Source organism: Dermacentor silvarum, chromosome 9 (genome assembly GCF_013339745.2).
Source record: "Dermacentor silvarum isolate Dsil-2018 chromosome 9, BIME_Dsil_1.4, whole genome shotgun sequence".
NCBI classification, from domain to species: domain Eukaryota; kingdom Metazoa; phylum Arthropoda; class Arachnida; order Ixodida; family Ixodidae; genus Dermacentor; species Dermacentor silvarum.
In genome coordinates, this window is record NC_051162.1 from 125,517,806 (window position 1) to 125,544,236 (window position 26,431).

General features: G+C 44.6%; 1 protein-coding gene across 2 annotated transcripts in view; it reads left to right on the forward strand.

Annotated features, from left to right (window-relative positions):
- Nucleotides 1-26,431, forward strand: part of LOC119464248 (toxin Tbo-IT2-like) — a 328,743-nt gene that overhangs the window by 240,688 nt on the left and 61,624 nt on the right. For both annotated transcript variants that reach the window (XM_037725160.2, XM_049655762.1), the window contains exon 4: nucleotides 24,181-24,310. In XM_037725160.2, the coding sequence (XP_037581088.2) occupies nucleotides 24,181-24,310 (130 nt within the window). The remainder of the gene's footprint in view (nucleotides 1-24,180; nucleotides 24,311-26,431) is intronic.

The following is a 26,431-nucleotide window of genomic DNA, read 5'->3' on the forward strand; positions in this document are numbered from 1 at the left end:
CGTCTGAAATTGTTGTAAATAAACTGAACGGCTCTTCTTCGCAGTTTCTCAATTTTCTTAATATTAGCATTTGTATAGGAGTCCCATATCATAACAGCATAGTCAAAATTAGACGGTCAATGGGTTTATATGCTAATCTTCGAACAGCGGTGGTAGCTAGGGTTGGTGCTCTTCTCAAGAAAAATAACTTACGGTATGCGTTAGCTTTAACGTATTCAATATGTTTCTTCCAACTAAGATCATTACTAATCCATAACCCAAGATATTTGTAATAAGACACCTCAGACAGAAACAAATTATTCAATTGGTGTTGGAACTCCAATCGCCTCCTTTTACGAGTTATCCGCAAAAAAAAACGTTTTGTCGAAGTTTATACTCATCTGCCAGCGCTCGCACCATGTAACACTCGTTTCCGGTTACACAAGTCTCTATTTCCAACAGCGGCTAAATTAACTGTAGTTAAGTAACTGTACTTAACTATAGTTAAACCAGCTACAGAGCACTACCACGTCGAACTTACACGTAACATGTGTTCGTTGCTGTCAGCGCTTCAATTTATGAGTATTGTGCATTTATAGAGCCGTCGATTTAGCGCCCATTCACACTTGCGACTAGGCGAGGTCGCGCGACCAAGTTAGTCGCAAAGCGACCAGTCACAAGTAGTCGCAAATGGTCGCTTTTCTCGAAATGCGACCGTTTCGGGCCAGTCGCTTACTGCTCGATTTTTCAGTCGCGCGACCGCAGTCACAGAACAGCTTAACCAATCAGATGCTAAGGAACAGGACGTCCGTATACGCTGACGCTTATTTTACAAGGCGATGACATTTCAAGCAGATGTGAACGGCATATCGCGAGACATTTCGGTTTTGCGACTCGTCGGTCGCATTTGTCAGTGTGAACATCGTTCGTCTTGAGTAGCTTTCTGGTCGCCAGTCGCAATCGGTCGCGCGACTTCGCCTAGTCGCAAGTGTGAATGGGCCCTTAGTCTTTTACTGGAATCCCGTGACGTTCTTGTATTTTTCTGGCTACAATAAATGGCGTTCCAAAACGCAGTGATACTTCATGTGCACTGAGTGCCCTGATTAATTAATACAGACAATGTGAGTGATCGATTGAGTCAGCGGAGTGAGCGAGGTGAGTGAATGTTTCGGGTGATTTGTGAGGTTGTGAGTTAGCGAGTGAACCAATGATGTCGAATAGGGAGAAGGAATGAAGTCTCATTTCTTCCACAAAAGGAGTGCGTCTAACCTAAACGTTGTAACAACACAAACACTGCAACTTTTATCTTTGGATGCCGAATTTAAATTCCGCAAAAAAGGTAATTCAAAAGTTCGGAGCCTCAGCAGATGGTTTCTTATAAAAGAGACCATCTGGAACGAATTTATTTCCTTCGCAGTGATCATGTCTCTAAAAATCTACTGAGGCGGCTACATCTTGCTTCGTTCATCTTCCCTTAATTCACGCTAGACGACTTGGTTGAGTGGTTTCGACGGCTTCGCAATTTTCCGCCGTCACTTTCCTAATTATGCAATCGGCTTCGTTTTACATTTAGTCCTGTATTTCTCGTCTGCTGTAAAAAGTTTCATGCGCCAAATCACTGAACGTTATTGCTTTCTCTTAGAGTCTCGGTGTGCCCAGTGCACCGTACTGACGTTTGAACGTTCTTCCACTCTCTTCCTCGGGACCCTTTATTTTTGCTTTGCTTTCTTAGCCACAATTTCCTGAATGACAGACAGGCCTTGACAGCTAATCAGCCACGGCCGAATGGCTTTCTTCCCAAAAATTAACATCGCTTCTGTCAGCTGCATTTGTTGGTTTCCAATAGAGCACATTGACTCTAGAAACATTACAGTCATGCATATATATATATATTCTCTGCACGGTTTAGCTACATAGCGCGCAATTCACAGGTTCAGCGTCCTTCCTACGAAAAAGAGGAGACGTTGATTTCCTTCATCTTCTTGAACGCATGCCTTACTGCTAGAACACTGGCATTTCGGGACCATTTGACGTACCCGTTAATTCTTTGGTCAGAATTTCGCGCAGCGCTAACTGCCGAAGTATATGCCCTTGGTACTTTCGCAGTCTGATCATCTCACGTTTACTGCAGCTATACTGTTTATTTCAACATGCTGTAGGCAATAATAATAATAATAATAATAATAATAATAATAAGAAGAAGAAGAAGAAGAAGAAGAAGAAGAAGAGAAGAAGAAGAAGAAGAAGAAGAAGAAGAAGACACCAATCTCAAATTACCCTTGTCTTGCGTCAGCTGTGAATATGCTTTCACTGCGAACTCTGCAGTCTCATCAGTCATCACACTATACCTTATCCGCCGTTAGTCCTTGACTTCGATCCCTGCCACGGCGGCCGCATCTCATTGGGGGAGAGTTGCTCACGTGCTTAGATGTAGATGCGCAATAAAGAACCTCAGGCGGCCGATATTAATTCGGACTACCTCACTATGGCGTGCCTCATAGTCAGACCGCGGTTTTGGCACGTGAAACTGCAGAGTTTCATTAACGAATAACTCCAAGGAACTCAAGGCGAAAATCATTTCAAGACAAGGCTTTTATTCTGCCATGAAAAGCACGGATCGTCACCGTCAGCTTCGGGCAATCCAAGGGGCCCATGATGTGGCGGGCAGGTACCCCCTGCCCGTCCCAACGTGGGAGCGGCCCGCAGGGGGGGGGGGGGGGGGGGGGGGGGGGGGTGAAGTTCGACTCTCGTCCCTCGGTTTTCAATACAGTTATTTGTCTATCTATCTATTAACGAATAACTTAGGCTTTGCTTCCATTGCGTAGGCGCCCGTTTTTATCACTTTGATAAATATCTTAGCTGCCCGCAGCGTAATCGTGAGCTCTTCGCAACGCCTGGATTTCACAACTCCACCGCCGGCTGTAATCAGCGGACTTAAACCGGTGCCCGAATCTCACACAGTTATTGTCATTTCATTGTGAACAACACGCTATATGCCAATGTGAAGTTAGTTAAAATGCAACGTTTCTCTTTGCGTTAGTAACATAACCAATTAATCTACCCAGAACGGGAACGGAAACAGGGGCCAGATTCACAAAGCTTTTCTTTCGTAAGTGCTCTTTGCGATTGGCCGGCCGCCTTAGATAATAATATGTCTTGCATCCAGATTGGCTGAAATTATTTCTTACGATCAATTCTAGTGTAGGAAGTTTTCGTGAATTCGGGCCCAGATTTGTCATTCCTTATATGAAAAAGCCACGGCCATTTCACCCTGCACTCTTTAATTGGGGAGGATCCTGAAGTACAACTAAAAGATGTCATCAGATTTCTAAAAGCTGCACAAATACTACACAAACTTTTAAAACCCTTTTGCTTTAATACTGCCCCGGGAATGATTCAAACATTTGTAATGACCTCTGAACCTGGTCTAAACCGACACCTTGTGTTTGGCGCAATTAAAATAGCCTTAGTTGCTCTTGTGCCAAAAAACGCGACACACCCACGCACACTTTTTATTATTATTTAAAATATCATCAGAGACTCTTTATGGCGTAATGAGTAAGGGGAGCCTATAGAACTAGTTAAGCAAATAAAAGTAAAAAGTTTACTTTTTTTCGAGTGGCGAGAATTCTTTCTAGGGTTTTACGTGCCAAAACCAGTTCTGTTCGAGTGGCGAGAAACAGTTCAGTTCGTGTTCATTGTTCCAAAGTATAATACGATTATTGTAATGCATATATTTCTAAGTACAATACGATTTCGCATTGGAAATTTTACAGTGAGAAGCGTAATCGTAAATCTCAAGTAATTTAACAAAACAACCACATTAGCCTTGCAATTCCCTAACACAGTTGTCCCAGATCAGAAAAAAAAATAGAACAGTTTCACATACAGTCCATTTGTACAGAAAAAAAACATATTACAATGTTACTTGAGGTATATAACCTCATTACTGTGATCGATATTTCATTAGTATTTGTTTGATTAAATTATCCACAACAAGAAACTCGCTGTAGCGTATCAAAAACGCCATCTATATGTAATGCATTTAGTATCCCGTGCTTAAATCAGACCCGGGAGCTATCAAATTCATATAGTATATCTATATAGTATATATAGTTATAAACTTATATAACATATGGGTATATAGATACACGGCATATAGATAGGTTCAACGTGACAGGGTTAATTTACACGGCGCCTACACTTCTCTAAGCCTTCTAGAAGTTATCATCGTTCACAAGAGCTCATTCGACAAGTATAGTATATTTAGCGAAACAGAAGACACAATAATATTTTTCAATAACACTTTTCATCAGGCAACTGTGAAACTTTTCACTTAGGCCCATAATTTGCCGGGAAGGAAAATACTGCCCGGACTGCCCTGCTTTCAACAGATAGGCGTTCGCATTAGAATAAAACATGCACTGAAATCCGACTCTGTAGTGGACAACGTCTGGCACTTTCAGTTCGAAATTCGACCAACCTTTTCCCGCAAATTCGCTTTCTTTTCTTTATTTGTTTCTTATTGCCTCTTTCCTGCCCGCTTCGCGGGTTTTCTCAATTCCTGGTTTGAGATATAGCGTTACGATCATCCCATTTGCATTTAGAGAAGTGAGATTACTTCTCCGTATGCGTTCAAATCGACCGCGCCACGGAAGCCGGACATTCGAGACTGTGTCTGCGTGAAAGAGGAACTTCCACTCACCAACGCAAAGGCTTTGCGCGACCCCAATTGTGAAGGTTGGGTGGCATTTCTCTATGGATCCCGGTAAGAGCCGTGACAATGCGCGAACACTCACAAAGAACGGTTCGAAAACGCGAGGCTTTTGAAATCGCAAGATTGAAATCGAACTACCGGCACCATCTACCTCGTAATGAGCAGCGCGAAAGAAAAAAAAAACGCGCCGACGAGGGCGTGTACAGAGATAAAACGCGAGCGGCCGTCTTTCTACTGAAGGTTTATTGATAACACGTGACGATTGTGCACATGCAGGAAAGTTTATGGTCTGCCACATTGCTCAGTCATTCCTGCCCTTTTGTCGTCCTCCACGTATATCTTCCACAGCTATATACGTGGAAAATCCAGACATTTCTCGCTTACCTCAGTGGAACGGCGTTCCACGTAAAATTGCAAAGTATAAGGCGGGACGTACTACATAGTCAAACTTTTTAACTTTTTTATTTAAATAACATTAAGTATGCGGAACTATGTTTCAATAATATCCGGAGCAGTGTTCCCACATGCCTGCACCTATTATTTAGAACATTGCTTAACCAACGTGTAAGTGGGACCATGTGTAAGTATGTGGAAGCAACTACGCTTCAGTGAAATGGCCACTCTTATCCGAAACAGTGTTGCTGCTACCCGTACCTCTTATCCGGAACATTATTCCACCCACCTTTAATAGGAAACATGTTTCCCCCACTGACATTTCAATACATGTGACAAAATGGCCCTCATATGTTGTATGTTCCAGGTATATATATGCGTAAAACAAAATCACATACCCAATCACGCTTTCCCCCCACTGACATTTCATTACAAACAATGATGCCCAGCAGCACCGCAACTCGCTTAGCACATTACCAGTTTAACAACAACCCTGGGCCAATGAGTAGCATCAACAACTATGTTTTGAGCTGTCTGTACTTATGTGACAGCTGACTTTACATTCAGGTGTATTTAAAGCGATCTCTGTTGGGAGCAGCATTTCGCGCATGCTTACTAGGTTGTATCTTTTCATTGTCACACAAATGCATTTTTACTGGTTTATTCTACATGCGTGCAACCAATGTAACCACCTTCCCACAAATATTACATCGATATTCGATTACACTCTCTTTCGGAAAGCACTGCTTGCCTTTTTTTTTTTTTTTTTGCTGTGATGACCCTGCGTAAACATAAGTGATGTGTTCTTTCTTTCCCTTCCTGACACTGAAATGCTGCAAGTTGATGCCTTATTGCATGACAATGTATATAAAACTTAAGTTTCAAAAGTGGCGATCCGGAGGAGCGATTGCCGGTAAGTCTCTATAACGAATAGATTAGCCTGCAATCATCGTCATCATAATCACAATCATCATCATCATCCTGCTTCAGAAGCTGCAGAAAAATATTACGGCTGTATTCATCTCCAGACGGAACCGCTTGCAAAACAGTTTACTAAAAGGTCATTAAAAAGCTGCTAACAAGTCTTTATGTTAACAGGGATGTATCTACATTTAGCAACACTCTTAACGACTCCATCTCATGAGCTCCCCGCTGACGCCATATGGCTTAAATCTGCAGTGCCGGCAGCTTTCTTAGGCCTTAAGCGTGAAACACTGTATATTAGTCTGGGTACATAACTAAAAATGACCTCGGCCATTTCCGTTATAGTCCACGACTACATTACGCACTGCATTACGGCTTTCTAAATGATATGGTGGGCCACAACTGCGCGTATCATTGCTTCTGAAATGGGCAACCACGCCATATGAACGGGCATGACTTTCTTTTTAGAAAAAACTATTACAGCATAAAGAAAGCATTCGACATTAGCATTAGAGCATACAGCACCTAGGAGTGTAGTGGGCGCACATCAAGCAAACGGCTGATGTTTCACTTTTAAAAATAAATACTAGAACCTGGAAGCTTCAAACACTGCACAGGATAGACAGGTAACGTTGGGCTGGTAACAGCCAGCACAGACTTATTCCCACGCGCTGACGTCGGGAAAGTGACATTGCTTTGGCCGAGCAATTAAAACTCTTTTTTTATTATTTATTCTTATGTTTCATAAGCTGCAGTGCTTGGATTTGCCAATTAGCTCTCCAGGAAGATAGTCAAATTACAGACAGCGTTGCTTTTAAGAGTGGTTGTAGGGAGCCTGGTAATGTCCTCCCCCTCCTCCACTACTAGAAAAAAAAATTGTGCGGGCAGTGAACGCATTCGCTGTTCTCAACTGCTATTACTGATACAGTGCTGGAACGTGTCACAATTGACGGCCCCAAACGAAAATTCTTTCCGCTTTCCTCTGCGCTCGCATATTCAGGCGGAACTATTTCACCATTTTTTCCATGTAGAAAACAAGACAAAAAAGAGAACGAAGGAAAAAACGAAATTAGGTAAGAGTGAATGAACAATGAATGAATGAAGGCGGAAAAGAAACAAGCAAGCAAATAAGGAAAGGGGGAAGTGAAGGAAGAAGGAATAAAAACAAGAAAGGAGGCATGAAGGGAGGAAGAAGGAAGGAAGGAAGGAAGGAAGGAAGGAATGAAGGAAGGAATGAAGGAAGGAAGGAAGGAAGGAACGAAGGAAGGAATGAAAACAGTAACAAGATATAGTAAGACACATGAGGCCTGGTAACATGGCGTCTAAAACAGCAGCGGTAGGTGTTACGTTCCTTAGCACACAGTTTGAAAGTATGCGAACGTTTAGCTTACATTTCAAAGCCCATTAACGCAGACGGAAACCCAGCATATAGTCACACGACAAAGGAACAAAAACAAATATGCTCGCTTTTCTCGTGCTGCTAAAGCTACTGACTCAAAATCGCGTGCTTACCGGGGTCAGACAGTTCTCAAACAAAAAGAAAGAAAGAAAGAAGAAAGAAAGAAAGAAAGAAAGAAAGAAAGAAAGAAAGAAAGAAAGAAAGAAAGAAAGAAAGAAAGAAAGAAAGAAAGAAATATTGCACGCTCAGCCTAACGAGTTCGATTAGTCTAGCTCACGCTGCAACTTCGCAGTTGGCTCTCTTTTAAGCATCATTTATTTTTCTGCTTCTTGAAGCGCATTTTTTTTTTTCTGAACGCTTAAACAAGCCGTCGAGGCATCTCCCCCCTGCTTCTTTTCTTTTTTACAATGCAAAGTATACAGAGCAGCACTCTTACGTGAAGTTATGATCACCGTCAATAACAGAAACAACAACGTTTTCATCAGCACTTCGTCACGCCAGCAAGACGTGACGAAAGGTGGCTTACGGTACGTTGGCGTCATCCAAGAGTTAAGCTCAGCGTTGCCCCCGCCGCATTTCACCGCTTTGCTTTCCCTTTCTTTCGTTCTTTCTTTCTTTTTTTTCTCTCTTTCATTTGATTATTTTGTTTAGTTATTATGCGTCGGAAGTTGTAGGCTATAAAAACAATACGTGCCAGCTTCTAAAACCTTTAATTTATTTCTATATTTCTTTCAGTCTTTCTTTCGTCGATGTAGGTCGCTTGTAATTATGTTTATCGGTCCGACGATCGAAGGCACGCAAAGGGTTAAGCTTCTGGAAGGCCCCGCAAAGCCACCGTGTCCTCGGGCACTATTCCTGAAACAGAAAAGAAACGGGGGTGTTTCAGCTTCTCAAAACAGAGGGGTCGAGCCCCCTAAACGCCCATCGCGGTCCTCCGGTAGTAAGCACAGCCGGGTCGAAACACACAGACACACACACACAAAAGAAAAAAATAGAAAGAAAAGCTAGACCGGTGGGTAAAAAAAGAAAGCGAGTGAACTTTGTAAAGCTTCAAGAAGAAGAAGCGCGCCACGCTAAGAGAAGAGGGTCAGGTCACGTGAAGTGAAGCGGCGCTAAACGAGCGCGCTGTTTCCCACTCGGAGAAGTGCCAGGCCGACAATCTCTCTCCCTCTCTCTCTCGCGCGCGTTCGTTTCTCTTCGAAACTTTGTCTTTCGGATGTCTGTTTGCCAGTCTCGCAAGGGCGTCACAAACAGCGCCAAAACAGCATCCATCTCCTCGGCCTCTGATCTTTTCCTTTCCTTCCGCGACCCTTTCACTCATTCATCTTTCACCTCCTTCGGTCGAGAGCCTCGTCGACCTCGCTTAGGAGGGGAGAGAGGGGGGGGAGGGAATCGTAGACGAAGGAAAGGGAAAGTTGACTTAGCGGGATCCAGACTCTGTGAGAGCGTGAGAGTGAGGGAAGCGCCCTCCCACACTGTCCCGAGCCAGGCGACGCCCCTGCCTCTTTCTCGCGTGGAGTAGGATTCATAGCTCGGCAAAGAGCTCACGAAGTCGAGTGTCTCTGAAGCACGGGTCAGCTCGTCCAATGACATCCTCCGCTGAGCCATCGTCGATGCTGCAAGGTGTGCTGCTTTGGGCCCGAGTTAGATGACCCTTGACAGCGTCGTCGCTAGCGTAGCGTGTCGACAAATCGTTCGAGTGAGACAGACAAGACCTGCGTCCTCTGCGTCTCTTTTTTTTCCCCCGCAGAATACGTCCCGTTTGGGGAAGTGACTGGACACATTTGGCATAGGTGTGTGGTGTGCCGAAAAACACAGTTGAACGACTGAAGGACACGTTGAGTCCTCGGGACAGCGCGTGCAAGCAACCGGCTTGACAAAGCGGACAAAATTTGTGCCTTATTCGCCGCGGTACTTTCTGTTCTCGCGGACATCTTGAACACTCGTGTATGTTGGACGGGGCCAGGGGAGATCGACGAAGGTCGCGAACTGTATAGCCACTGACGGATGGGATTCCCTGTGTGACTCCGACGTGACAGCTGCACATCACTACAGTTTGACGCACGGAAGCACACCTGCCTCGAGGTACAGCTTAGCTCTAGGTACTCTTGGTACTCGTGAGCGCCCTCCAAGGACTCCTGTGAGGTGTGAAAGGTGGCACTTCACTTCACACGCTTGAGACTTATCGCCGGTGAAGGACGCTTGTCCCCATATTCAAGCACAGCCCCCAACTGGAACTGTTTCGTGCCTCATTACCGCATTCATCTTTATATTCATCGAGCGATACACGTGAGTGTTTATTCACTGTGTTCTTAGAGCAACTGCACACTTAACTTACTCGTAAGCTCGTACTTAGCGTGCTATACCTGAGAGATGGGCGCGAAATGTTGAAGAATACGAAGGGGGAGGCGAACCTTTGACTTAAGGGAACGTACGCTGTATATTGCTGACATATTACTTAACAGACGACATTAGTCTAGCCGATATACAGGTTTACATAAATGTGAAAGCAGATCTTTGTACGAGGATCTTTAAAGCGCCAAATTTTATTTGCTTGTGAGCTACTTGACATGGCAAAATATATACATATAATCTTCAGCAACTGTACTACGTTTTACTGTCTCCGTAAAGACCTGACTCTCCGCATCATGACTGAGCTATGCATGGCGCTCTCCTTTACAGCAAAGCACTCCGACCCACTAACCAGGCACTCTTGTTGTGACTCCCTGGCACCAAGTGCAATGTCCTTGCCAAATCCAAGAATCTCAATACTCCAAGATTCTGGGACGTGAACGCCCGCATAAAAGCTGTTCTTAATATCAATTTTGAGGTATTGATACTCACATGCAGGCATTTATCGCGATTTACGAAACTTTCCTTGCATGCACAAGAACCCTTGTTTATCTGGGACAAGAAATTAATCTGCTCCTCCACAGTAAAACCCAGTAAAACTGAGTAAAACTCTTATTTCTTCCTTTTTTTCTGATTTTTTTTTTGTGCTCGCAGTGCTAGAGACTTGTCGGGAAGCTGCAGAGAAAAACAAGGGGTTTTTGAGAAGTTGCAGCTTAATCAGCGTTCTCCTGATATTCCGTCCACCCCTTGTCCCTTCAAATCGGATTGTCGCACGGCACTTGATTAAATCTCGACGACGAGAATTTCTCAAGATCTGTTCGTGCTTTGCGTCTTAACCAGCTGCACGCTTTATCTCACACTTTTAACCATTCGATGGACTGCTTTTATTTTTATCGTGTTTAAAACCATGTCACCGGATGCCACGAACACTCTCGCGAAAACAAACAAGGCTGTGTAAGTTCCCGAAGCTTTATGGGCGAGGGTGTTGGTGACTTTTCTTCCATTAACCTCGTGACGTCGATCTCACGTGCAAGTCTGTTCAGGCGCTCCTATTTGTAAAAAGTATTTAACTGTTCAGTGTCTTAATTATCCAATAATCTGACGGCAAAACATTGGAAGAATAAATAATTGAAGCTAACTACTTCGTCAGGCATGCGTCTTTAATCATATTTGTTTATTGTTTGATTAAGTCATTATTTACTCCGCTCCGTCAGATGTAATAAGGTCTTGACTAGAAAAGCATTTTTCGGGTGTCCATATCTTTATAAATTTCTGCCGGCGCTAAGCCTCAGTGAGGGTGACAATTTGTATTCACGTTTCGTTAAAAGCCTCTGACGCTGCATTAATCTGCACATTCGCCTTAAAGCAGGTAAAAGATTACCGCCCACGTCTCCAAAACTTTCCCTGTACAAAATGTGACGCTCAGATTAATCGTAATCACGTCGTATATAATTGCCTCCAACATAATGAGGACGAAGCAGAAAATAAAACGTCATAAGTTTATCGCGTAAAGACGGCTTCGGGGAAATCCCCCAAGCCACTCCTTGCAGATTAAACGTAACGAGCTTTTTTCTTTTGATAATGACGCCAATTGTGTTAAGATATATGGTGGCAGAATGGAAGGGTCAGAAGTCGGCAAGCGTGCATAATAAATAAAGGCATGCAAAACACAGCAATTACCATATCATCTTAACGTGTCTCTCCCACACTGTAAGTAACATTAAAAATATATTTTCTTACTTACCTATTTATTTGCTGTTCTGTTATGCCATGCCTCGGTTGCTGTGGACAGTCTTAGTTAAACAGATCAACGGCTATTCTAATTCTCTATGTTATACAGCAAAAAATAAACGAATAAAAGAATGCGCTAAAAAAATTTGTGAATGAAAAATGCCAATGAAACTAATGAAGGCAATGTCGCCACGGAGAGTTGACTTGACTTGCGTCTATGCCACTAAACAGAATGATATATATTATACGTTTTGTAGTCTTCATTCATTGGTGCACTAGTTAGTCATTCACATACTAATGAATGACAGTATCCCAACACACATCTCCGTTCAAGACTCGTTCACTTCGTACAACTTCGCTTCTAGGATCTTTAAAAAACACTTTCCTTCAATGTTTACGCTTCTTTCGCCGTTCCTGTTGCAGTCTTGTGGTATTTTAGTATGCCACATACTAAAATTAGAGCATGATTGCGTCACGTCATACGTAAATATACATGACTACTTATCACAAACGCCGATCTATCTCAATGTCCACTAAGAAAAGTGTTCTAAGAATATGTTCGCCTCTAAATGCAGACAATACGCTGACTACGGTGCAGGTAATTCACTGCGCATGCGCCGTGACGTCATCCCAGCGAGTCGTCTGCTGCGCACCGCCCGTACACTGTGCATAGCTTTCGCCCCACTTCCCCTACGTGTGCTCGGACTGCAAGTGCTTCGCGAGGCGTTCCCCGATGCCACGGACCACGAGGAAATGCTTATACACTTCGTATAACTTAGCATCACTTGACATTACTTCGTATAACTTAGCACCACTTCGTTTAGCAAGGACCAGCTAGGAACCGATCAGCTCCGCTGTGTCCTTAGGCTTGCTCCACTATTTGTTGTTTACGTTGGCATACTAAAATACCCCAGGACTGCAACAGGAACGGCGAAAGAAGCGTAACCATTGAAGAAAAGTGTTTTTACGAGAACCTAGAAACGAAGTTGTACGGACGTTTTACTGCAAATACAAACAAACTTGCAATTCACGCGCAAAATGCTAGACAACATGCTCCACGTGAAAGGAAAGGCCGACATGAAATATTCGGGGTAACTATTCATAGTGAAGTGAATGCGTAACACATTCGATTTTTAGTATCATCCTACGACACAACGGCGCAATATTGTACGCGCACCGGATGGCGCGAGATTAAAAGGCAAATGAAGATTTGCAACGCCTGCCAGTACATTGCGAATTTCATTCTAAAAATCAGCAAAACAGGAAAATAAATAGCGCGATAGGCAGAAAATATGCTTAACAGTTTGCCACCAGGAAAGATCCTAATCAAGTTTGTGCCGCGAGAAAATGAGATTCTTTTCCGTGAACGCGAAATGACCTTTCTTCTTATCATCAGTCACCCTGAGAGCATATGACACGGTGTTAACGATAGCACGGCGGTTTCTGAATGTTACGATCAACAAATAGAAAGAAAATTGAAGCGGACCATCCGAAAATAGTGCTTTCCCTCGCATTATGCAAATAGGGGTGACGTTGCCTGTATGCGGTGTTTGATGTTGTCGCTTGAATCTGATTATATCAGCGATGAATGAATATGCGAGTCATAGCGTGCGCGTGACAATATACTTCGGCAAGCTTCTGCTCACTGTGTATCAAAGTACATCGGAATGCTTAGTTTATATAGTCAAGGTTACTCTACTACTCAGACAGGAATGAAAAAAAAAGAATTAATTGCCTTGGCGAACCCTATGCATATGGGTCATCGGCCGCTACCACAACCGGCTCCGGTGGTTAATTTCCTCAAATGGTTATAGCAGGTGTTCATAGCAGCCCCACCAAATATAACAGAAGTCAGAACTCAGTAGCTGTACTGTTTGTAGAGCAATAAGTCGCAAGCGCTTCTATTTCAGACTCCATTAAAAAGAATACATTGCAGTTGGTGCGAGAGCACTTCGCCATCGAAGCGAATTGCTCTGACAGAACTGAAAGTTTTGAAGCTTGAATGCCGTCTTTGAGGTCTACTTTTATATTTTTTTATGCTGTGTTTGACTGCAAGAGCGTTTTGTTAAGATAGAAATGCCGACCATAAATATAACAAAGGCCTGAGAAGTTTCGAAAGGCAGTAATATTCGGGGAACGAAGGACTTCACAACTGTTGTTATAATTAATACTTTTCTAATCCCTTGGTTTAGCGATTGATAAACAGCACTGCCTAATTGCCCGCTAGTTTCATTGCATCATTTCTCAAGGAACGACCTTTCCTTGTCCCCTCTTTCGAACTACACGGAGAAATTCAATTAATAAAATGCTTTATGCATATTGACTGGGAAAAAGAAATTACCAGCAGAGCAGCAGGTCTAGGTTCGGACCGCTGTTGCTGTCTAGTAATAAGGAAACGTAATGAGCGCATATTCGATTGATATCTTGGATTTTCCATCGGAATAAAGCATGCGCTAATAACGATCAACGTCCGCGTAACCCACGCACAGAATAGCGGAAATATTGTAATACCTGCACCTTTTCCGAGTATTTGGACAATGCTCGAATATAATGAGGCAAATTTGCATCATTTCTTAGAGACAGCATTATGCAGAACTTGCGGTGATTAGTGGTTTATGGTAATAGCACTCCTGTAATCATTAACAGTAGCTCTGACTCGTGAAATAGTTCACAACCCACGTTGTCTTACTTCTTATGCAACCGACTGCGCTAATCTAGGCTCTCATTAAAGGTTTTAATCCAAACGACCTCGTGCAAAATTAAGGCTTTTTTTACTTTTTTTGGTGTTTCCTTTGTTGCAAATCTTTATATTGGCTTTATATATTCCGAGATACTCCATGAGCACGCGCGTACGTGTTGTAACAGTGAATTTGAATATTCGTCGGTTACATCTTTGGAAAAGAAATTGGCAGTTTCGCCCGACGATGAAGCATTGAAAGAAGTAGCGGGGTTTAGCGTATGGCTCGAGCTCCTCGCGCGATGTTCTAACAATACTCGACTTAGCGCGCGAGACAACAACACCCATGAACAACACCCAGCAGGAACAACACCAGGCGTCTCACAACGATGCTTCGATGAGAAACGTCGGCAACGGCGTTACCAGCGCCGCCCCTCGGTGTGGGCACGAAGTGAGCCCGACTTTAAACCGTCGGCGCTCCTCAGCGCCCAGTGAAAGAATGAAACTTAGAGTGACGTTTACTACTCTTTCCGCTGATACCAGAATATGCACCACGATGTCGTACGCACACACATGCCCTAGGAACGCTATAACGTGGGCGCGCACAGCGCTCATGCCAACCAAGGCCCGAATTCACAAAAACTTCTTACGCTAGAGCTTTTCGTAAGAAATAATTTTAGCCCATCCGGATGCCAGATATATCATTAGCGAAGGTGGTCAGCCAATGGCAAAGCGAACTTACGAAAGAAAAGCTTTGCGAAACTGGCTGCAGAAAGCTGGCCCGACTCCGGCACATCTGATTGAGCGGAGTGCGACAGTGCTTACGCTTGGCGTCGCCGCTTTTGCAGCCAGACGTACTGCGCGTCTCTGGGCGAATTCTAACTCTCCCCGCATGGACCACGCATGCGCATCGATACCGTGATTACAGTACCGTGACGGCACGACGGCGGCGACGCCATCAGTGAAGGCGCGATAGCTCCTCAAGTGACCGCATTACTGCTATCGTAATAAATAATTATTGCTCTGGTGCCCCGGTGAAGTTAGAATCGCTTTAAGCTTCTTGGACGCGTGCATTGCAGTTTCATTCAGTGTCAATAATCAAAAGTAGTGTGGAATTATTTTGCATCTATTGATTAAATTAGAGACACCTTATGTGGCTCTTGAGCGGCCGCGCAAGTTTCCAATACTGGCGCTTCTTCTAATTCGTTCCAGGATCCTTACTATTGCAAATTTGTGGTTAACTATATGTCAGTTAGGCTGAGATTGATTCGTAAATTGCACTTCTGGAATGCTTTAAAAATATCTTCTTATCGTAAGAATAGATTTCGTAAGCGATAAATGACGCGAAAACAAAGGTAAGATGATTATGTCATCTTGAAGTTCTCGCGTTCGCTTCCCGTGACGCCATAAATTTTGATAGCACCTAGTCTGGCCTCATTTATTGATAAAGAAGAAGTGCATCTTGTTGAACAGAAAACGACAACTCAACACAGGAAGATTTCAAAATTTTAATGAACAAAAAACCGCCAAATCATGCTGTAAAAAAATCACCACAGCGTCACTGACTTAACGTCCCTAAGACTGATGAAGCAGCGGAGCTGGTGGCTTCAACTTGCCTTTCACTTAGCTTTAACTTCACAGTTACAGCGAAGCTGTTAAGGACTCACCTTTCGATGGTCGCGTCCCGCAATAGAAAAAAAGTCTCATTGGCCGTATGCTGCATGTGTGAGTGAAAGCGCGTGATGTTATCATACATATACCTATATATATATGTGTGTGTGTGTATGTGTGTATGTATGATGTACACAACGCCATCTATTGAGCAATTCATAAACTAGAGGTGGCTACATACTACTACTACAGAGGAGGGAACGACCCACACCCTGTGGAGCTTCGCCCCTAAAAATGAAAATCACTGCCCCTTCCACTCCGTGAAGATGACGCTGCCGTGTCAGGCCGGATGCAAGGGGAGCTAGCGTCCGAGCCATAGTTGCATTCGCGGCCGCTTGGCTGGCCTGAACGGCTCTACTTTTGGGAGATGGGGTGCGTCGGCGTTCACGGGCGACGGCTTTCCTAGCGCGTTCCTCACGCTTTCTTCTACGAAGTTCCCGGACAAGATTCCTTGACCAAAGCTCAGTATATACAACCAACGCTAACGCGAACTCCTCTCACACCCCACTCCTCCGTTGACCTACTTTTATTGCAATAGCAATTATATGGACACTTCAACCGGATTTCTGTCGTCGGCGTCGCCGTCGCCGTGAGGTTCCATATAGATTCCAAGGGCGATAATATCGTCGCCGCGCGCCGTATGCGCGAGCGAAAGCGCGCTATCACGGAGAGCGAACGCTCGGCGGAAAGCAAACGCGACCGTCGCGTGGGGGTATGGGAGGCAGGGAGGCGGGGCGGCGCTGTGCTGCGGCACCAAAGGCGTATCTTGCCACTCAATCTCCCACGCGAAACCAACAAAGCGCCAAGAGGGGGGGAGGGAAGGGGGGCAGCTTCTCCTCTGCCAACAACTTCTTCTTTGCAGTTTGCCCGGCGGTGCCCGTCGCCCGCACCGTCTCTTATCTCCACACGGCTCTGACCTTTGTATGCGCTGTGCATTCGCCGCTCAGTTTCCGTTGAAGCGATAGACCGCGCGAACCTGCGCTTGCTGCCAGCGTTTTGACAGTCGTTGGCTGCGGTCATTCAGTGTGATCTTTTCATGTTTGCTTGTGCGCGCTGACACCACGATATTTAATTCAGTTAGTAAGCCAATGTGTCCAAGTTTATGCAGCCGATAAAACTACTATCCCTACTCCGAATAGCTCTCTACTAATTTGCTATCGCAATCGATGCTTCGCCTTTCGGGCGAAACTGCGACATTTTTTTCCTACACCGCAATTGGTTGGCGCGCATCACGCTCTCCCCCTCCAACGCGAGTATTGGACGGCGCGACTTACGTCAACCCACCTCCCAGTTCTCCTTTTCATCTGCACCCTCTCACAGCATTCCCACAGGGGGAAAGGGGTCACTCCAACCCATTTGCCCCTCTTGAGTTCTTCTTTTCCTCTCCTTAGCCGCTAGGTCACGTGGCCCCTCTTTAGGGAACGGTAATGACGGCACAGGGTCCGCACAAACAGCTTCGCGGTAAAACGGTGGTACAAAATTTTTAAAAAATGCTGGCTCTCCCGTAATCGAGAGTAGATGTAAGCATGAAATGGCTAGCGGCAAAGCAGATTGGTTTGAGATGATACTAGCCACAATCTTAAAGTGGGTTTAGTGCATGTTCGCAACAGCACACCCTACCGCACGACGCCATACTGTGCACTGGTCCATATAGACGCAATAGTTTCCTGCCACAGACAGAACCTCATTGCAAGTCTAGTCTCGGCCAAACAGCCATCCGCGGCGCGCCGGACGCTGCCAGCTTGGTCACGCAGCGTCGCGCCATCTCTCGAGCTGGCGCAAAACCCGCGCCTTGGAACTCACGGATCGTTGGCGTTGAAAAGACTGCAGGCAACCCTGTCTCAGCGCCAAAAGATGACGATGAAGTGTATGGCGCCCTGTATCTGCCTTTTCAACGTCGCTATTGGAAATGACAAATAAACCTTTAGCGTACTACAAGTTACAGCTTCAGTGATAATGTGAACAAACATTACGAAGAACTCGGAAGCAATATTTTTTTTTCCCAACTTGCTTGGACAGTAACTAGCGTATGTAATGCGGCCCTGTGCAAAGGGTTGGGGGCCAGCGAGCGCATTAACTTTTGACTGGTTGCCCGGATGATCTCGGTTTGTTCTCGGAAACGATGGCCGGATGTTCTCGTTTGAGTGCGTGGATAACGGCTCTAGCTTTTGGCTCAAGGTTATATGAAGGTCGGCGACGGCGGGAGCTAACAGCATTTCATGCTTAAAAAATATGGAGATTGAACAAACACGATGAAATGTATGCTGGCAGTAATTAAAACATATATATAAGGACGGCAGGAAATAGCTGAAGATTAGTAATACATATACGCCACTTGCACGTATTCCAAATGCTATGTCGAAAGCGATGTTCGGTCCTATTCTCTTATACATGGGTAGCCGTTGAGATACTGAGGTAGAAAGTAGCTCGGCTACTCTATTCCTCTCCGCTGTTTGGCAAAAAAAAAGAATAAAAAGAAACGAAATCTAGTCAATGAACATACTAAATGGGTTCTGGCAATCAAACTTAGCGTAATGTTGATAACGATGCCGCCATTGAGAGCTCGCTCAATTCCTGAAGTATGTTCAGGCTGCTACCCAAATGCTGTATGCATTTAGCCATCCGTTGTTGCAAGATAAGGACCGCACAAAGAGCGATGGAACGAAAAATCTTAGGAGTAACGTTAAGAACTTAAGAGACAGGAAGACAGCGGTGTGGATCAGAGAATAAACAGGGATAGACGATATTCTAGGTGACATTAAGCGGAAGAAATGGAGCTGGGCAGGCCATGTAATGCGTAGGATGGATAACCGGTGGACCATTAGGGTTACAGAATGGATACCAAGAGAAGGGAAGCGCAGTCGAGGACGGCAGAAAACCAGGTGGGATGATGAAGTTAGGAAATTCGCAGGCGCAAGTTGGAATACGCTAGCGCAAGACAGGGGTAATTGGAGATCGCAGGGAGAGGCCTTCGTCCTGCAGTGGACATAAATATAGGATGATGATGATGATGATGATGATGATGATGATGATGATGATGATGATGATGATGATGATGATGATGATGATGCAAGATTTCGAGCTCATGCTTCTTTATAATAGATAGTTTTAGTACAGCTTGAGTGGCACCACGCTACACGAAAATAAATAGTGATGTCATATTGCGCATGCACAGAACATAAGGCAGCTTCGCGCGTTGCGTGCCTCTATACCTATTTCTGGAATTTAACGTGAGGCGCTAACTTTCGCGACGACGTGCATGGGAAACATGGCGTCTCCTTCGAGCCGACAGCCCTCCGCTTCGGATCCATCAAGTCCTCGTCTTTCACTGTTTGGTCTATTCGTTCCCAACAGATGCTTGTATTTGCTATAGATTTGTGACATTATGCTTCGACAACATAGCATTAGTGCAACTGAGTGCTGTTATCGAGATGTATTCTCGATTTTACGGCGATTTAGGCTTAAGAAGAGCGGCTGTACTATCAGGACATGACCTCGTGTACAGGGAAGCGCTCGCGGCAAGACGAGTGCAGTGCAATATCTCATAGGCCATAGATTACGAGTGTTCGCTTGTACGATAGGTGGCGCCACAACCTAAATTTTATTATTATCATCATTTGAGGGGAAAAAAATGCAAACCGCCGTCGGTGCACTGTGGTCCGTGTTCAGTGGATAATAATCAAACAGCATTGCATTCGGTTGAAATTGTATGTGCATTTGCTTAGTTGCACTCTGTCAACAATTACATTTAGGCGGGATCGCAACTGCTAGCGTTTGCATTAGCGGTGGGCTCTCTAAAACACTAGTTTTCGCCGTGCTCTGCAGCTTATGATTGTGTTAGCGTTGCTTCATCCACTAACGCAAGCATATTAATCTATACTATAAAGGTCTCTATACTAGTAGCACACTTGGCCAGATGGTACGGGTTCGTCTTTCAAGCGCGCTTAAAACGAGGGACAAAGCAAAAACAAAATGGAAGACAGGAGGCATATGCGTGTACTGAAATATACGAGGTAAAGAAAATAAAAACATACAATTACAGTGCCCATGCACCAACCTTACATGCGTCATTATCCCTTTACCTTTAAAGATGGCGAAAGTCATCAAAACTAGCTCAGTCTTGATGTAACTAACACGCTTAAATGAATTATAGGGCATTAGTATATACCGAAGCACGGCTGACGCAAAAATTACCTTCTCGTTGGGTAGGAAAATTTTCAGTGATTTGCCTAATGATTTTGCTCACGTGTTACGACAGCGCCGTCACCGTCTCTACCGCAATACTCCAAACACTCCTGTTCCAATTGCAAGCGCTTGCGTCACCGAACTCTAGGCCGTCAGTGCCAAGTCTAGACTTCGCTCCAGCCAGCAGCGTCAAAGAGACTCCAGTTTCCCAACAAGTTTCGCAACTTCGACCAAGTACTTATTCTTAACGTTTTTTTTTTTTTTTGTTTTTTTTTCTTGGACCACGTTTGCTGCAAAGTTCTCCACGTTGTCTCTCCGTTCGACACTTACCTGATTTTCTTTCTCCGAGGTTTTTCAATGGAAAAAAAAGAGAACACATAGACGCCAACTTGTCTCGGCAAACTGCACGTTCCCACCGGCGTGCTTTCTCCAAAAAGGAAACAAGTCGAGACAGTTCTACTGCTCACATGCGGTTAACCTCAAGAGGCAGTCACAACCCACAAAAACAAAAAAATAGATCAAGTGAACTTGTGATTTCCTTCCCGATATCGAAATGTCCATTCTCGTTGCAAGCACATGACGTCGGACACGTCCGCGTCATCCATCACTCGAGCCTGTCGGACGTGTCTGTGTGTGGCGTGGGATGCCATGGACTAAAAAATCCCGTGTGAAAAAAAAAGAAAGGGGGGAGGGGGAGTTGATTCAATCTGCCCAGACACATGCAGAAGAGACCAGAGGACGAGAAGTAAAGAAACATCTTCGCGGAACCACAAGTGTGGGCATCTGGCAAACGGAGCCTATTGACGTTGCCTCGACAGTCTGCAACGAGCTCAAATGCACGTAGTCGAGTGTATTGCTGCGCCTCTCTCTCTCTCTCTCTCTCTCGGCTCAGCTTCAGGTGTTGCAACGACAGGCCGAAACCCTTCCGTCCCAGGGGAGCCACACAAGTTTAGGCTAGACGCGCGTAGGTCGCAGCCTGTTCGTGCCGAGCTTTTCCGCTCTTGGGGGAGTGCCCAGTGACGTCCTTCGTGCGCCCACCGTCGAACGCACTTATTTCTGCACAAGTTGCGTGCAGTACACTCCTAACGTCGTTGCACATAAGTTTCACTGGCTAAGTGGAACATTGCTGCAAGTATGTTCAACTTACTTAGCGAAACCTATGCAGAACGTGATTAAGCGTGCGCTGCCATGGTCAGTACACCTTAAGTCAGAGCACCACGTTGGCCGCGAACTGTGAAAAGCTGACACGTTTCACTTGGCCTGTCACGATCCTTCATCAAGTTAACAACTGAGGTTGAAAAGCCAGCGACATGCTCCCCTTGTTGGCAGTATTTTCAGTACATAATAAATAAGTGAAACACTCTTGTCGGATTGACTCCAGAGAACGCATGTTCAGCGCTATGAACCTTTAACAAAAGGGGCTTTGGCGTGGTCTGTCGTCCTTAGGTCGTTTTGTTTATGAAAGTGGCATAGACTTCAAGTTTCAGATGACAATGTAGTGTTAAGGCTGTTACTAAGCCGTAGCAAAGCTAACTGACGTTTGACGGAACGAAACTGACTAAATCGTTCTGACTTCAAGGAAAGGAAACAACACGAACCAAGTCCAACTCCGTTCAGTTTATTTTCCTTAAGGTCCCTCGACGTCGCGAGCATTACACATGGGCTGGCGTACTTTTTATTGTGGGGTACCATCGTCCTACCGTGTTCACTAGAGATTACCGCCAACAGTTTGCGTCACAATTGCAGTAAGGACTTCAGAACTCATGTGTGGTCAATTCGTTTAGCCATCTCTGGTCCAATAATTCTTGTAAGAATCGTGATGATTTGTAAGAAATACCCGATGTAGTAACAAACAAGCTCAAAAACTTAAAAAAAAACAGACGAATCTTAAAAAACTGAGCGTCAGCAAGTCTAATTTCATAATTTGTGCACTTGGTGTAGCATATAATCATGACTATATCTCATATTTCACGAATGCCCATGCATCGCATCATGCTGGGGTTAAGGGCCTTTGCTGTATCTTGGGAGCCTGCTCTGTTGTGCATATTTTCTCCCTTGACTGGCACAAAATTGCGTTCAAGTGATTTCTAGTAATACATCAGAACATTTCAATTGGGAATAAAAAGTTTCAAGAATCATACGTTGTGTGCAACACCTTGAGATGTTGGCCACTCATGAGAAAGACGTTCGATATGTGGTCAAAAACTACACTGGGATACTTTTTTTTGCCTATATTTCGTTATTCAGATGCGCGATCCATTTTTCACTACAGTGATAAAAACGGGTCCTGAAAGCGTGACTTCAAGTTCGTCCTAGAGCACGTTCGCGAGAAGCGAGAGAAAGTAAATCTTTACCGTAGCATCCAGTCCGGCGCTCCTATTGGCCCCGGGCAGTTCTGATGTGTTTATTACGCGTTTCTTAGTGGAGAAATTGGAAAGCGAGAAACGGCGCTAGTGAGCCAGCCACTGAGCATGGTGGCTCTTAGTAGAGTGGCGTTATTTCTGGGAATAATTGTGAAGTATTCCTGAAAATAGGGGAAATCCCGTGATATGCGTTTGTTGTCAGGGTAGCCCCCACAGCGTATGCACCGTGGTTATGAAGAACCCAGAACTGATGCCAATCTATACGTGAACAAATAACTAAGATTCTGAAGTTATGGCCTCAACACGGTCGTCTTGTTTATATTGTTCATGTTGTCGATATTGTGAACAAAGCTCTCTAGGGGGGGGGGGACGTAGTTTTTGAATCGTTTCCTAATTTAGGTAGCAATCAATTCTGTTTCTGTCGTGATTATTCCTCGAGCAAGCAATATTTGGTCACATTCTTGGCTTGCACGTTGATTGGTCGGTTAGAGCGACGCGCAGCCTATCTCCACGTGGCTTCGTGGTTTCGCAGGGATCAAATTATTACGATTAATTATGTAAACCTACGTAAACACCGCGCGCACACAGACAAGTAGCAAGCTAGCAATCGCCTCCTGAAAGGGACACCCCGTACATCCTTTTGAAAAGCAGAGAAAAAAATGGGAAGGCAGAAAGGAAAGGTGAAAAACATGGAAAGCGAAAGCGAATTAACACACAACACAACACAAAACGTCAAACACACCGCAGCAGAGTATGAGCACCACACACGAGAGTCAAGTGCAGTATTATTGATAGGAATTCAAGCAGGGCTTTGTGAGCCTCGTATCGAGCTCCAGCTTCACTCAACGCGGGGGGTGATGTGAGCTTGTTGGTTGATCATCGTGGAACGGAATGAAGGGTGGTGCAACAGGAACAAGGACACAAGAAGACACGAAACGGAGACACAAGCGCTAACCTTAAACAAATAAATCTTCCGGGACTGGTTGTGCTTACAGGCACACGTGACCCCGTGCGCAGCAATTTCAGCGCCCTTATAGATACTATACTACAAGAAACCATGTCAAGCAAGCAAAGTTTTCAAATGTTTTTTATGCTTGCTTGTAGCATACCATAGGGGCACTAAAATTGTTGCGCGCATGGTCTTGCGCGAGTATAAGTACAACCTAGCCCCCGAATTAATTTTTTTTCTTTATTGAAAGTTAGCGCTTGTGTCTGTGATTCGTTTCTTCTTGGGTCCTTGTTCTTATCGCGTTACACTTAATTTCATTCCATGAAGCTGGACGTTCCTGCAATTTCCTTCCAGTAATTCGAACATCGTAATGTCTTTCCGCATAGGTGCAACTAAGTAGAACATATATGCAACCTATGGGGAATGCGGTTAAGGGTGTCGTATTTCATACCCGTCATGGTGGCCTACCGAGTAATTGCGTTGCACTTCTAAGCCCAATTTCGCGTGATCAAATCTCGGCCCCGGTGGCTACGTTTCGATGGGGGGCGAAATGCTAAAGCTCCTCGTGTACCGTGCACTTGATGCGCGTTAAAGGACCCCTGGTGGTCAAAATTAAGCCGGAGTCCCTCACTACGGCTTGTCTCATAATGAGATCGTGGGTTTTCGGCACGTAAAACCCGAGAATACGTATAACATATCGTGCTCCAGCGCTCGCACTCCACTGCACCTAACTTCTATTTCCGCTCGCGCGTGTAGGCGGGGCGCGCACTCCCGCCTACGGGACCTGCCCGGCCGGAGCTCAGAGCGTCGCTCCCGTCTCTTTTGTCGTTACCCCCGCAGGCTCAAAGTCTGGGCAGCCGCGTCGCCAGCAGCGTCGACATGGACAAGTGTCTAGCGTGGATCGCCACTTTCCTCTGCCTACTGCTTCTCGTCGAGGCCATGGCGGAGGCGTCTCCTTACAGCGTCGCCGGTGAGTACCTGAATGCAATGCGGAACACCGCTCGCTGCTTTGGCTTTGGCGAAGGAAGTGTGGTTAGTTAGCCTAGATAGTTAGCTAGTTTCGTAACCAGCCGCGTTTTATTGCTTTGGTTATTATTCCGTAAATTCGTCAAACCAGACGTACTAGACTGTTGCCGCGGAACTAGTTCATCACCGCGGAACGGTGTGAACTCCTATAACAGCAACCTACGTCTTGTTTCATTGTTTAATACTTTGTTCGTAACCTGCTATATGCTGTAACCTACTTTAAGTTTTATCCTTTGTTCCTTCGCTCTTAAGTACACCTTATTTAATGCCTTCCTCCCTGAGGATATAATAAATAAATAAAAACAAAAATAAATAAATAAATAAACATTATTTTTTGACTTTGGTAAAAAAAGCTGGATTACTTAGCTACAGGTAGCTTTTAAAATAGCTCATTTTTTTAGTGTGATTGTCAGATTATTTTCACGCTGTCGTCATAAAAATGTAGCCCGTGAGTATGGCAACGCTGAGGAATACCACTACGGTTTAGTTGAGGGTAGTGCGATTAGTTAGCAAGATAGATAGCGAACTGTGTGTAGGCGAATGTCGCTGTGCTTTTTTTCCTCAATTGCTCTTCCTGTCATGAACATTATGAGCCAAACTAGCTTGTCAGAGAAGAGTATAGTACACAGGTTTCATACTTATAGGCACCAACATCTCCATAAATACAGTTAATGAAAAAAATTTCCTACATCCTTAAAAACACGTTCTTTCTTGGCAGTAAACTCGTCGAGCAGTGGAATCAGCTCACTAAACAATTGCCGGTGCGCACTTCATCACTGACAAAGAGCGTAACATACCATAAGGTGACTAACTATTTTGTCACCTCGAAGGAAGTACCCTGTATACTGTGACCTACTGCATGTTTCATTTCCTATTCCTTGTTCATACCTACTCCCCTCAGTTATTCCTTTCGCCCTCAGGATATAAAGAACAAATAAATAATTAAATAAATAAATATCATTCTCACAGCTAATTATCTTTATATTGTTTGTCAGTCCGCTAGCTTCTGCCCTGTCGCCATTCAGTCTCGCCCATGAGTATTACAACACCGGGGAACACCACCCATTGACTTGGCTTGTGTGAAAGAAGTGGGCTTTCTTTGGCTAGATAGTTAGTTCATCATATAAACAGCTGTTTTTCCTTGCTTTGGGTGTCGGTCAGTAAGTTTCTAAAGCATTTAAAACTATCGCGATTCCGTCATCGATGAACACCTCACGGCGGCGGAACACTGTGTCGAGTTCGGTGAAGAAAGTGTGAAGAGTTAACTAGATACGTTCTTTTTCAAACATCTACATTTCTTTATTTTGTTTCTCGGGTAACTTCAAGTCCGTTACCCTAACCGTGTCCCCAGTGAACATTTAACTGCTGTGGAACACATCCCACGGTTTTTTTGCAAAGGCGGAGGAGCCATTTACAGAAGGCCGTATGCTAGCTGGCCCCTTAAACTGTCAATTTTGTTGTGTCTCTCAAGATCAACTAATTTCCAAGCCACATTTCTCAAGTGTAGTCGGTGAATATTTCCCTGCTGTAGAACCAATCTTACTGTTTTTGTAAAAGGAGGAGGATCCGTTTACAGATCGCCCAACTGACGTCAATTGGGCTAACTACGTCACTTGTGAGGGGGCGCCTGAGAAACTGCACATTTTTAAAACCTTATAATAAAATACAGGCTTTACGCTGAGTGCTTAATTGCGTCACCTAGTCATTAGAAGGACCTAACATAACGAGTCAATAGTTTGTACAAGGTCGTCAAAATCGTTTGTCTCTTTAAACAGTCTTACCTGTCTCTCTCAGGATCAGTTTATTCCGAATCCGGATATCTCAAGCTTAGTTGGTGAAAATTTCAATGCTGCGGAACACATACTACTGTTCTTGGCAAAGGTGGAGGAGTCGTTTGCAGAAAGCCATATCGCTAGCTAGTTCCTCGAACAGCCAATTGTTTTCTGTCTTTGTCACGATCAGGCAATTTCAAACCTGGATATCTCAAGTGAAGTCGGTGAACATTTCAATGCTGTGGAACACTCCTCACTTTTGTTGGCTTCGGTTTAATGTGGCCAGTCAGCTA